The sequence below is a fragment of the Salmo salar genome, chromosome ssa24 (assembly GCF_905237065.1).
Source record: "Salmo salar chromosome ssa24, Ssal_v3.1, whole genome shotgun sequence".
Lineage (NCBI taxonomy): Eukaryota > Metazoa > Chordata > Actinopteri > Salmoniformes > Salmonidae > Salmo > Salmo salar.
Window position 1 is genome coordinate 20,794,541 of NC_059465.1, and position 12,826 is coordinate 20,807,366.

Here is a 12,826-nt window from a genome sequence, read left to right on the forward strand (position 1 = left end):
TAGAGGCATAATGTTTAGCCTCCCACACTTCACAGCTGTTACTCTAAACCATTTATTTGGCTAATTATTCATAGGAAAGGGTGTTGGCCAAGTAGCTACTGTCCAGAACATATAAGATGGTATTTTTCCTCTGGTGTGCGTAACCAAAAAAGTTATAGACTTGATCCAATAAAATAAGATCCATTGTCAAGATAATAAATCCATTAATTTACACATTATCCAAGTCTTACACAGAAAAATTTGACATTTTTCTTAAAAATGTTTGTAATTAAATAAAGAATGTATTTTTTGTCAAACTAAAGCCAAATAATTTTCTTGATTAATCCTCTTTTTGTTGAGGCTGACGCTACTTCCTTTGTCCATGGAAAATCCACAGGCTGTCTTTTTTAATGCAGCTGAAGAATTAGTTCTTCCCCACAACACGATCAGACACAAAGGTTGCTGGATCGAATCCCCAAGCTGACAAGGTAAAAATCTGTCGTTTTGCCCCTGAGCAAGGCAGTTAACCCATTGTTCCCCGGGCGCCGAAGATGTGGATGTCGAATAAGGCAGCCCCCCGCACCTCTCTGATTCAGAGGGGTTGGGTTAAATGCGGAAGACACATTTCAGTTGAAGGCATTCAGTTGTACAACTGACTAGGCATTCCCCTTTCAGTCTCACACCATGGTAAATGTGCTCACACCATATGGAAAGCATCTTTTCAGTTTCACAAAGTTCTATGAAAAACAGAAGAACAAGAAGCAAACTACTGCCAGATTTATTCTTGACCCCGTCATCAGTTTTCCAGTACATCTTTTTCACAGACGTGAAATTGCTCTATGGCTCAAAGCAGCTAGTACAGACAAACAGGCGTCTGCTACTGCAGTTATCCAAGAGCCATCCAGACCTCGTAAATTCAGGGCCAGGTTGTCAGGATCAGCATGCCATGTAGTGGTGTAAAGTACTTAAGTAAAAATACTTTAAATTACTACTTAAGTACATTTTTGGGGTATCATTATTTTACTATTTATTTTTTGGGCAACTTTTACTTTACTACATCCCTAAGGAAAATAATGTACTTTTTACTCCATACATTTTTCCTGACACTCAAAAGTACTTGATACATTTTGACAGGAACATTGTCCAATTCACACACTTATCAAGAGAACATCCCTGGTCATTCCCACTGCCTCTGATCTGGCATACTCGCTAAACACAAATGCTTTGTTTGTAAATTATGTCTGAGTGTTGGAGTGTTCCCCTGGCTATAAAAAAAACTAGAAAATTGTGCCGTCTGGTTTGCTTAATATAAGGAATTTGAAACGATTTATACTTTTACTTTTGATACTTAAGTATATTTTAGCAATTCCATTTACTTTTGATACTTAAGAATATTTAAAACCAAATACTTGTAGACTTTTACTCAAGCAGTATTTTACTGGGTGACTTTCACTTTTATTTGAGTCATTTTCTATTAAGGTATCTATACTTTTACTCAAGTATGGCAACTGAGCACTTTTTCCACCACTGATGCCATGGCACTCTGTGAACATGCAAAAACAGCTAGTTCACAAAGTAAACCAATTGCTGGTAGACTTGCTTCCCCTGCTGGATGAGAAAGAACTACACCTGATCAAATCAATCTCATGCCAGGCAGTTTAGGTGGGGACCTCAAGAAAACAAATACAGAACAGCTGCACAAAAGTGAATGTCTCACTGATAAGCTGCTAGTAAACCAGATGGCTAATGTGTTGAGCTCGGTGTCCCGGTGTTATTGTGGGTGTTCCAGGAGCTCCTTCAGAAGTCCATCTGGTGCTAGCTGTTAAGGTACCTAGGACTTGTTTGCATGGCTCCAGAGGGATGGACAGCACTGGAAAAGCAGTCTGCATACCTCCTCATGGCCCTGCTCTGCAGCCTGCTCCATTTGTCAACACACAAAAGACACACCATTGTGTGGGATATAATTACAGTATTGCCTTACAACAAATGTTGCACTTATTGTTTTTGAATTGCAGTTTTTGTGTTACATGATCATGGTCCTGTGTGGCTCAGTTGGTAGAGCACAGTGCTTGCATCACCAGGGTTGAGGGTTTGATTCCCATGGGTGACCAGTACAAAAATACATGCACTCACTACTGTAAGTTGCTCTGTATAAGACTGTCTGCTAAAGGACTAAAATGTATTAATTTCGTTTTTTGACTAGTACTGCACCTTATGTAATGGAGAGGATCCATCATAATCACATAGCTGGGGATATGCCCCATGGTGACGCAACAGCTGGATGTCCACAGTAGGCCGATCGGTGAAGAAGAGTGGCCCCACCCGGCATCTGAGGGTTGGCACATGTCCCGCCCCACAGAAGGAACTTACATACAGACTCATGCCGACTGCGACTGGCATAGTGCTGAAATAAATCACAACCATACCACTGATAGTTAGGAGGATCAGTTCAACTCATTCCAGTGTTATAAAAATATTAGAGGTTACAATGATCATTCTAGCCTAGGGACCTTGCGGGCGCTGCAGGATTTCAGTCCTTCACGGCGTAGTGTGTTACCAATTGTTTTCTTGGTGACTATGGTCCCAGCTGCCTTGAGATCATTGACAAGATCCTCCTGTGTAGTTCTGGGCTGATTCCTCACCGTTCTCATGATCATTGCAACTCCTCAAGGTGAGATCTTGCATGGAGCCCCAGGCCGAGGGATATTGACAGTTCTTTTGTGTTTCTTCCATTTGCGAATAATCGCACCAAATGTTGTCACCTTCTCACCAAGCTGCTTGGCGATGGTCTTGTAGCCCATTCCAGCCTTGTGTAGGTCTACAATCTTGTCCCTGACATCCTTGGAGAGCTCTTTGGTCTTGGCCATGGTGGAGAGTTTGGAATCTGATTGATTGATTGCTTCTGTGGACAGGTGTCTTTTTTACAGGTAACAAGCTGCAGTTAGGAGCACTCCCTTTAAGAGTGTGCTCCTAATCTCAGCTCGTTACCTGTATAAAAGACACCTGGGAGCCAGACATCTTTTTGATTGAGAGGGGGACAAATACTTATTTCCCTCATTAAAATGCAAATCAATTTATAACATTTTTGACATGCGTTTTTCTGGATTTTTTTTTGTTATTTTGTCTCTCACTATTCAAATAAACCTACCATTAAAATTATAGACTGATCCTTTCTTTGTCAGTGGGCAAACGTACAAAATCAGCAGGGGATCAAATACTTTCCCCCCCACTGTATATCTATTGGCCGATGTGAAATGGCTAGCTAGTTAGCGGGTGCACGCTAATAGCGTTTCAATCGGTGACGTCACTCGCTCTGAGACCTTGAAGTAGTTGTTCCCCTTGCTCTGCAAGTGCCACGGCTTTTGTGGAGCGATGGGTAATGATGCTTCGAGGGTGGCTGTTGTCGATGTGTGCAGAGGGTCCCTGGTTTGAGCCCAGGTAAGGGCGAGGAGAGGAACGGAAGCAAAACTGTTACATGTACACAGTATATGAATAGAAAAGGTGTAGTTATATTGGATGAGGTATGGCTAGTCCATTATAATTGAAAATATGGGTTGTTTATGCAACCACCACAGGGTGTCCTTTCAGAACACAAGGAAGTAGTTCCAGTTCAAGGGTTTAATGAAGATCCACACGCACACATACAACACAACTCTCTCTGATACCAATTGTGGTTCGGTAAAGAAAAGAGGAGAACTTAGGCTAAGGCACAGTATGGGAAAATATATGCCTATTTGCATGTCAACAACTAAACAGGCTATGTGCACCCAAACACATGCTAGATGAACAAAGAACAATAGTGCAATGTAGGAATATCTATGTAACCGATGTGAAATGGCTAGTTAGTTAGCGGTGGTGCGCGCTAATAGCGTTTCAATCGGTGATGTCACTCGCTCTGAGACTTGAAGTAGGGTTGCCCCTTGCGTTGCAAGGGCCGCGGCTTTTGTGGCGCGATGGGTAACGATACTTCGTGGGGTGTCAGTTGTTGATGTGTGCAAGGGTCCCTGGTTCGAGCCCGGGTTGGGGCGAAGAGAGGGACGGAACCTACACTGTTACATCTACACAAAATAAAACATAACAAGCATGAGCGATCTACAACCGAAAATAGCCGAGCACCACAGACAAACGCTAACCACTAATAAGCAAGCTAAATAGTAATGCATTCTGGACGACAATGCTAATGCTAACGCTAGCAGGAGTACGCAAGCTAGCTAGCAAGTTTAACACAAATGGTACATATTTACAACAGAAACTATTTAGCTCCAAACAACAAGCAATTACTTCTGAGGAGGTAAAATAAGCAGGAGAGAGAAAAACAGGTTGATGATCAGAATGGAAACTACAGACTGCCTGAGGCCCTGCCTGGCCGGGTATTACCCTATGTCCCGGGAAAGAAAGCTGCTGATTGGCGAATAAAATTACGATGATTGTCGTGACCTTATTCCAGTAGGAAAACCAAAATAAAGTTGGGGTCTTGGAAAGATGAGCTGGCCGTTTTTACAATAATCAATTGAATTAGGCAGACTGTCAATGAGTATGAAAGAACGACCAAATAGGAGTTATTATCTAGCTAGGTACCTCTTTCAAATACCATTTTATCTAATGTTTGGTGTGCACTTAGGTAGCCTCGTAGTTAGAGCGTTGGGCCAGGTTGCTGGATCGAATCCCGGAGTTGACAAGGTAAAAATATATCGTTGTACCCCTGAGCAAGGCAGTTAACCCACTGTTCCCCGGGCGCCGAAGACGTGGATGTCAATTATGGCAGCCCCCCGCACCTCTCTGATTCAGAGGTTAAATGTGAAATGTGAAAGACACATTTCAGCTGAATGCATTCAGTTGTACAACTGACTAGGTATCCCCCTTTCGCACTTACTGGGGGATGCAAGTTGGTGGAAAAAGCACCCACATTGATGGCCTCCAGATGACATTGCAGTGCAGTTGTTTATGTTCTTGTCAAAGAAAACAACGCATTTGAAAAACAATTGTGGTATTTCTTATTTCACATATCTCGATGTCTGCCAAAGTTTGTAATGCTTGCATGAAGCTAGAGGAAAACATTGCACTCACTCAGTAGGCTTCCAAGACCCATTGCTTACTGTCCCTAGGTAACTAGTGTAGGTTAGCTACACTACATTGACAAAAAAACTATGTGAACATCTCATTCCAAAGTCATGGGCATTAATATAGAGTTGGTCCCCCCTTTGCTCTTATTACAGCCTTCACTCTTCTGGGAAGGCTTTCCATTAGATGTTAGAACATTGCAGCGGGGACTTGCTTCCATTCAGCCACAAGAGCATTAGTGAGGTCGGGCACTGATGTTTTGTGTGATTAGGCCTGGCTCGCATTCAGCGTTTCAATTCATCCCAAAGGTGTTTGATGGGGTTGAGGTCAGAGCTCTGTGCAGGCCAGTCAAGTTCTCCTACACAGATCTCGACAAACCATTTCTGTATGGACCTCCCTTTGTGCACGGGGGAATTGTCATGCTGAAACAGTTAAGGGCCTTCCCCAAACTGTTGCCACAAAGTTGAAGAATGTTATTGCATGCTGTAGAATTAAGATTTCCCTTCACTTGAATTAAGGGGCCTAGCCCGAACCATGAAAAACAGCCCCAGGCCATTATTCCTCCTCCACCAAACTTCACAGTTGGCACTTTGCATTGGGGCAGGTAGTGTTCTCCTGGCATCCGCCAAACCCAGATTTGTCCGTCGGACTGCCAGATGGTGAAGCATGATTCATCACTCCAGAGAACACTTTTCTGCTGGTCTAGAGTCCAATAGCTTTACACCACTCCAGCCGACGCTTGGCATTGCGCATAGTGATTTTAGACTTGTGTGCGGCTGCTCGGACATGTAAACCCATTTCAAGCTCCCAACAGTTCTTGTACTGACATTGCTTCCATTTTTACATTTACATTTTAGCCATTTAGCAGACGCTCTTATCCAGAGCGACTTACAAATTGGATGCAGTTTGGAACTCAGGGGTGAGTGTTGCAACCGAGGTCAGATTTTTACGCGCTACTGGTCCCATTCTGTGAGCTTGTGTGGCCTACCACTTTGCGGCTGAGCTATTGTTGCTCCTAGATGTTTCCACTTCACAATAACAACACTTAAAGTGCCCTGGGCATCTCTAGCAGGGCAGAAAGGTGGAATCCTATGACGGTGCCACGTTGAAAGTCACTTAGCTCTTCAGTAAGGCCATTCTACTGCAAATGTTTCTCTACGGAGATTGCATGGCTGTGTGCTCGATTTTATACACCTGTCAGCAACGGGTGTGGCTGTCATAGCCAAATCCACTAATTTGAAGGGGTGTCCACATACTTTTGTATATACAGTGTTGCTAGCTAGCTAATGTTGTTAGCTACAACTAAACAGCTGTTAGCCAAACAGGACGCTTGTCTGCAAACGTTAACGTGCTCCTCAAAGTAACTGCTTGAGTTTAGCTATTTAGCTTGCTAATTACTTGTCAATTCTATACTTGAAGATACTGGTCTTTAACAAACACAACATAATGAACAAATGCCATAAAAGCCATTCTGTCGACATTTTCTAAATCAAGGTTTGCTACAAGAGTTGTCAACGTAACTCATACTCGCAATCATTGGTTGGCACTTTTGTTTTGACATCGTGCTCTACAGAAGTTTGAATGGGTGTTTTTCCACTATTTTAAAGCCACACTCCGTAATATGTAAACCACCAAAAAAGACCACCACAAAACAGTGATGACACTGCAATTTTTAGTGTTAGCATACATTTGCAATATATTTTTGAGTCCACTTTCTGTCAGCGAGGGTTGCCTACAAAAAACTAAATTAAAAATATCGTTTACAATTTGGATAAAACCTTGAGAAAAAAAAACACATCAGTGAAAAAAGTAACAACCAACACAATTTCCATTTATTTTCAACTTCTGGGTAGCTTCTTGAAGGGAAACTACCCTATTTGCAAAATTGTAAATGTCACTCACAAATTCCCTTAGCCTGTACATTTTGGCATGAGGTGAGACATCACAGCCAAACAAACTCCATCTTCAGCCATCTGTAGAATTGTCTTTTAGCTAGAACTTACTATGCAAATATAGGAACATCCCTCCCATCATTGGATAAGCACCATCACAACCTTTAGTGAATAGACCTACTTCCACTTCTACATTATGAATAGGTAAAATACTTACATTTCCCATGGTTTCAGACAGGCTGCCAGACTGTCTCTTCCCCCCTGGGCTCATGTCATAGGACCAATGTTGACAGCAACCCTGTGACAGTAGTTCCACCACCAAGAGCAGCAGCAACAGGACGTTTGTCTTCTTTTCTACAAATAGTCAACCTTACTCTATCTGAGCAGTTAATGTGTCTGAGGTTTTATTGGCCCTAGTCCCATCACTTCACCAGAGGTCACAAAAAAAGTGGAATTAAAGAAAAAAAGCATCCACTCAAAAATATATTGCAGAGCAGCACTAAGCATCTCCACTTCAGGAACCCAAAGAGCCTTTTAAAAGCCTAAAATACTTTGGGTATGATTGTGCATTTTACAGCAGCAACAATGAAATTAATTAGGCACAGGGCATAGAGTTATTTTGGAAAGTTAGTGAAAAGATAATTATTTCACTTGCACAAGTAATTAATTACACAGATACTTAATTCATCACAGTAATTTATTGAATTACATTGTGGTTGAGTGCAATAATTATAGACAGGGGAAGAAGAGAAACACACCCGATATTTAAAGAACTTTCATCCAATATTTCTTGAATACAATGTTATACCAAAATAAATAACCATTGTTAAGGTTCTGATATTGACGATCTCCACACTCAAGGAGCAATATTCTTTATGATTGCCTTCATTATCATGACAGATGAGTACCTACCTACTATGAAATAGAGTATGAGAGAATATGGCATCTCAAAATATTTCAGCTACAGCCAAAGAAAATGCAGTCTTTAAACATGCAGACATTGTTCTAAAAGAACTGATGTGAGATTGTTACAATCACAGTCCAGCAGTGATAACATTCTGATATCCTAATAACATTTTGGAAGCACTAGATTTGAAATACATTATGTTACAAGCACATTTAACTTGTTGGTGTCCTATGAGTGAGTAAAACAGAAGTTATTGACCAAAACATACCATTTAGACATTTGTGCAAAGCAAAATTTCAAGACATGACTGAACGATATGCCCTGTTCATTGGTTGTTGTCTCCTTGAGGGGAGTGTTATACAACTAAGTGCTACACAAGCTTGAACATGACAGTAACAATTAAAACACATTCACTTTGATAATTTACTTATATTTGGATATGATGAATAATGGATTTCATACAACAAGAGCCAAAAACTTGTGAAATGCATGCAACTAGACTAGATATCAGACAGGGGTAGAAAATAAGGAGGTAGATTCACAGAGAACACCAAAAACAACTGGCAGCAAGGAAAAAGAGTACATTGCATACTTGAAATTCTGTTGAATACAGTTCAACACCCAGTCTATGAAAAATGAATTCCACAGCATAATTGTGTGGCGCAATAACAGCAAATTATTTTTGCCATTTTCACCATGCTACGGTATGGCTTTGACTTAAAAAATAAACATCTTAATCATAAAGCATATCTGGCACTTTGTACATTCTTATCAATGTACTTAGTCACACAATGTCATCTCCCATTTATACTTTACCACAGTCTTGATGGAGGCCCTTTTTTACTTTCATGCACTTATAGTTTGATAATCTTTGATTTACAGACATTAAATAATCAAGAAAACACACACCTAGAAATCATAAAAATAATAAGTTAGGATTGAATCCAGATAATAGTAAACATACATAAAGAACATTCAATATTTTGGTTTTGGGGGAAAAAAATTAAGAAAAGGCAGTCAGACATTTAAAATCTTCCACTACATAACAGAAACAGATAACCCTGGATGTGCTCTAGTGCAAGAGATTTAAAGCTAGTATATCAGGTGGAAGGGATGTAGGATGCCAGGGATGTGCATAAAATGCATGTATTGCATAAGGGTCCAGGAAGCTTGATAGTAGGGGTGGGTTGGATTTGCTGGCATAATAACATTGTTGCCAGGCATTCATGAGATTAACCAGTCTGAATCCAGGTGGAATGTGCAGGGGAGTCATCTGACACTCTGAGACATGTGCAATGCAGTCAGCATCTCTTCGAAAATGGCCCCCTTCACATTGGACCCTCTCAAGTTGGCCTCTTGTAGGTCACAGCCAGACAGATCACAATTCTGTGATGAGTAAAACAAAACTCAGTATTCTTGGTACTAACCACAGTCAGTATTATTTGCAATAACCTTAGATGTCACAGTAATAAAACTGTAATACTGTTCTTAAGATAGATGCTACTTTACGGTATCTGAAAACTTAAACAATTATAAGAGCTGTCTGATTCCATTTGTTTCAGATTTACTTGATCTTTTAGTCTCAAATTTAATCCACTTAAATGCCTTCTGCTTACCTCAAGATCAGTTCCTGCCAAAGTGGCACCCCGTAGGTTACAGTTCTTCAGTTTAGCATTTTTTAGAGTGGCCACACGCAGATTAATTCCAGTCATCTGACTTCCCTCCATGTCAACACCTTTTAGATTGGCACCTAATAAGACATACATTAGACATTCAACACCAGAGGTTATACAAGTGTTACCAGTTCCATATTTCTCATTCTTCTTATAATACAAATAAATTCACGTTTACCCTCCAAGTTGGCCTTTAGACCAGACGGGTCTTCAAAATTACATCCTTTGAGAGATGCCCCCTCAGCATTTGAACAGAGCATTTTTACACCCTGCAAGTTAGCACCCTAAAACAGAAAGACAAAATTAGTCCCCTCAAAATACTGTTAATTTCTCAAATGTTGACACGCAGTAACAGGTAGGTTTCATAAGCTAATGAAGGAGCTAATGGGTTTACATCGAGGTTGGCCCCAGAGAGGTCAGCCCGCTCCAGGTTTGAACAGCATAGGTTGGCATGTGTCAGGTTGCAGCGACTCAGGTTGGCCATCTTGAAGTTGATGTAGCGCAAGTCGAGGCGAGAGAGATCAGCACCACTGAAATTAAGTCCCTTTTGGATGGAGAGAGGTATTATTTGTCATGGTCACATGTTAGGTACACTGCATCGACTGTTCAGCAGTGCGTTGTCCTTTTAGAAAATGTGGTTTTACCTGACAGCGGAGCTCTGATTTGGTGGGTGTAGCCAGCAGAAACCGAACAAACTCCTTGCGAGAGATGGGAGAGTGGTCCTCAGGGGGCTGGTTATTCTGGAGAAAAGCATGTGGTTACATGGATCAATATACTGTGACAAAATTAAATAAATCATTTGAAATATGGAGCTTGCTTGGCATCCACAAGGCCATGAGTTCATCACCTTTATTGCTACTTCCAACTGATCAGCCAGCTGCTCAATTCCAAAGAATCGAGCCTCCTCCAAAACCCCTGAAAAACAGATTAGATTTACTAATCAGAGCAAATATGTTGTCAAGATTTCATGCTGTAGTCAACATGCACAACTGAAGTGATCATCCATCTGTGAGCTTTATCATAGAATAAAGATAATGAAAGCATCACCTGTAAATGCCATACTTACCAAGTAAATTGATACCTTCATTGATAATGAGCTGGCCATGTCGCAGGTAATTAAGAATAGGCTCAAAGTATTCTGGGCTGCGGTCAATCAGGTAAGCCCCACGTTCATCCTGTTTGTTACCCCATACATCTGCAGAGCAAAGATAAGCCATAATTATGGGTAAATCACAACAGAAAAGGTCATGTATAAGGTCAGCAGTGTTAGATGTGACAAACTTCATTATTGTTTACCCTTCTCACGGAACATGTGAGCAAGCATGCTCTCTGGCTCCTTGCTGACCAAGGTGCTGCTGTAAAAAGGACCATAGTTTGTGAGGGGAAAAAAGTGACCAAAGAAAGTAGATGGCAATAATATTTACAGAGATATTCCTGTGTGACTTTCAATATTCATAGACCATTGAAACAACTCCTCCATTGCATACCGTGTGGTGGTGAAGAGACGCCCCCCAATATTAAGGGTCAGCCAATCTGTGTGTGCCCTAGGCAGGCCGTCTGTAGTCCTGATATCATTCTGTGGGTCTAAGAACATTATTCAGAGGGTTAACTCACCACATTCTTCAGAACCAAATGGTTTGAAAAGACTAGGAAAGAATTAAAGGACAAACTCACCAACAAAGGGGTCCCCCTCTGAGACATACAAAACATCATCATCCCTATAATAAAGGAATAGTAGAGAAATTAATATGTAATATTGGCTGGAGTAAGGACATTCCAAAGACATGAAACTACAAAGTGTTGAAGGAAATGTACACTACCTGATGAGCGCTATGTCATCTATAAGACCACCTTTTCCATTGTATAAATTACAGGCTTTGATTCCCAACTTATTGCTTGCTACAGATAACAGGTCGGCCAAGGTCCCATACACAGCTACAACCTAATTAAGGAAAACTGAGTTATTGTCACAAAACATACTTATTTGGGCAAACCCATTCTCTCTTGCTAGCAAACTAAAAGGTAGGCTCAACAATATAACATGACGATACACAGCTGGACGACTGCTTATATACAGATGTCAACAGCAAAGTTAAAATCCACCAAGACTGGCACCAGTTCTTCCAAATGTGCCCCTCCCTTGAAACATACCAACATTGTGAAGAGGCAATGGTGGGTGGCAGGTTTAAATGTTGTTTGTTTGAAAACACTGTTGTTGACTTCTGTAAGAAGGAAATGGACCCATTTTGAATGATCATGTCATATTGCTGAGTCTACCTGTAATGTAGCCAGATGGCTAACTAGGAAATTAGTTAGTCGATAGCTACGTTTGTTCGTGTTCCCAATGCCAAACAACCTCAGATGAACTAGTTAGCGTTGTCGAACTATGTACACTAGTTACACAAATTATATGGGCCGCATAGCTTCGATGCAACTAAGCGAGTTTGTTGGGACATTTGGCTGTTACAAACTCGCTTAGTTGCATCGAAGCGAAGGGCCGCATTAACGTTACATTACATAGACAGTCTTACCGTACAATTAGCTATCGTTAGCCCAATAGCTAAGCTAACTAACTGTACGCACCTTGCCATTTTTGGACGTCCCGTTCACAAAAAGAGTAACTCTTCTCATTCTTTGTAACACGTATAAATACTAATCCTAGAACAATGAGCCACAGCAGGACGTTCCAGAGCAGCTAGCTAGCAGATTTGACAGTGGGACGAAACGCAAGAAGAAAACGTTGAACTCCAGTCTACCAATGGAATGGACACATTTCTTAGGGGTTCACAAACCAACCAATCAGATTTTGAATCAGAAAGTAGGTGAGCCAATCAAGGGCCAACATTGGGTGTACTCGTTTTACAAGCCGGTGCGTGCCATCATTCTTGAATATGGTTAAGTATTTATGTCACACCGTTCTTGTATAGCCCGATCCACACCCGCTCAGGGGTACCAGAGACGTAGAGGAAGTGTCCCAGCAGGTGGCGGTTTTTCGATGTTTCGCTCACCTCACATATTTGCTATGTGAGGTTTATTTGATCAAATAGAACTTTCGTAATGCTAAAGTTGTTAAGAGTGTACTGATATTAGGACACGTGACATCCCCGGAACTTTGAGATAAAACACTTTATATCGGAGTTGTCACGAGGTGCCTATGCATATTCATACAATTATGCTAGTAGCGTAGCATCCACATTGGAAACAACCCTCATCGAATATTCAAACTATGATATTTGCTTTTAGTGATCTAATTATCTCTTCGCAGGAAAATCTGCAGAGCTGGGATGGTTGTCTCTCTCATATATATAACATTC

The 12,826-nt window shown here is 41.1% G+C and overlaps 1 protein-coding gene across 2 annotated transcripts; it reads right to left on the reverse strand.

The window, feature by feature from the left end:
* Window positions 1–7,611: 7,611 nt before the first annotated feature.
* On the reverse strand, window positions 7,612–12,357 carry kctd9a (potassium channel tetramerization domain containing 9a). Of its 2 annotated transcripts, none has more exons than XM_014171945.2 (12): window positions 12,096–12,357; window positions 11,333–11,454; window positions 11,187–11,230; window positions 11,000–11,096; window positions 10,809–10,864; window positions 10,579–10,707; window positions 10,360–10,427; window positions 10,157–10,252; window positions 9,907–10,056; window positions 9,691–9,796; window positions 9,456–9,589; window positions 7,612–9,225 (listed from the first exon to the last, which is right to left on the reverse strand). In XM_014171945.2, exons 1-12 carry the CDS (start codon window positions 12,141–12,143, stop codon window positions 9,109–9,111), a joined length of 1,167 nt encoding a protein of 388 aa, XP_014027420.1. In that variant the 5' UTR covers window positions 12,144–12,357; the 3' UTR covers window positions 7,612–9,108. The 2 variants fall into 2 exon arrangements, with proteins under 2 accessions (XP_014027420.1, XP_014027419.1); XM_014171944.2 differs by having other exon boundaries at window positions 10,809–10,867.
* Between the last annotated feature and the right edge of the window lie 469 nt (window positions 12,358–12,826).

What these genes read in the sequence shown, in the direction of transcription:
- kctd9a (XM_014171944.2), bottom strand. Translation starts at nt 12,143, where the DNA reads ATGAGAAGAGTTACTCTTTTTGTGAACGGGACGTCCAAAAATGGCAAG. An exon ending in AGTTGGAAGTAGCAATAAAG is followed by an intron (nt 10,253 to 10,359) that starts GTGATGAACTCA and finishes GCTTTTCTCCAG; the next exon opens with AATAACCAGCCCCCTGAGGA. An exon ending in TCTAAAGGCCAACTTGGAGG is followed by an intron (nt 9,590 to 9,690) that starts GTAAACGTGAAT and finishes ATGTCTTATTAG; the next exon opens with GTGCCAATCTAAAAGGTGTT.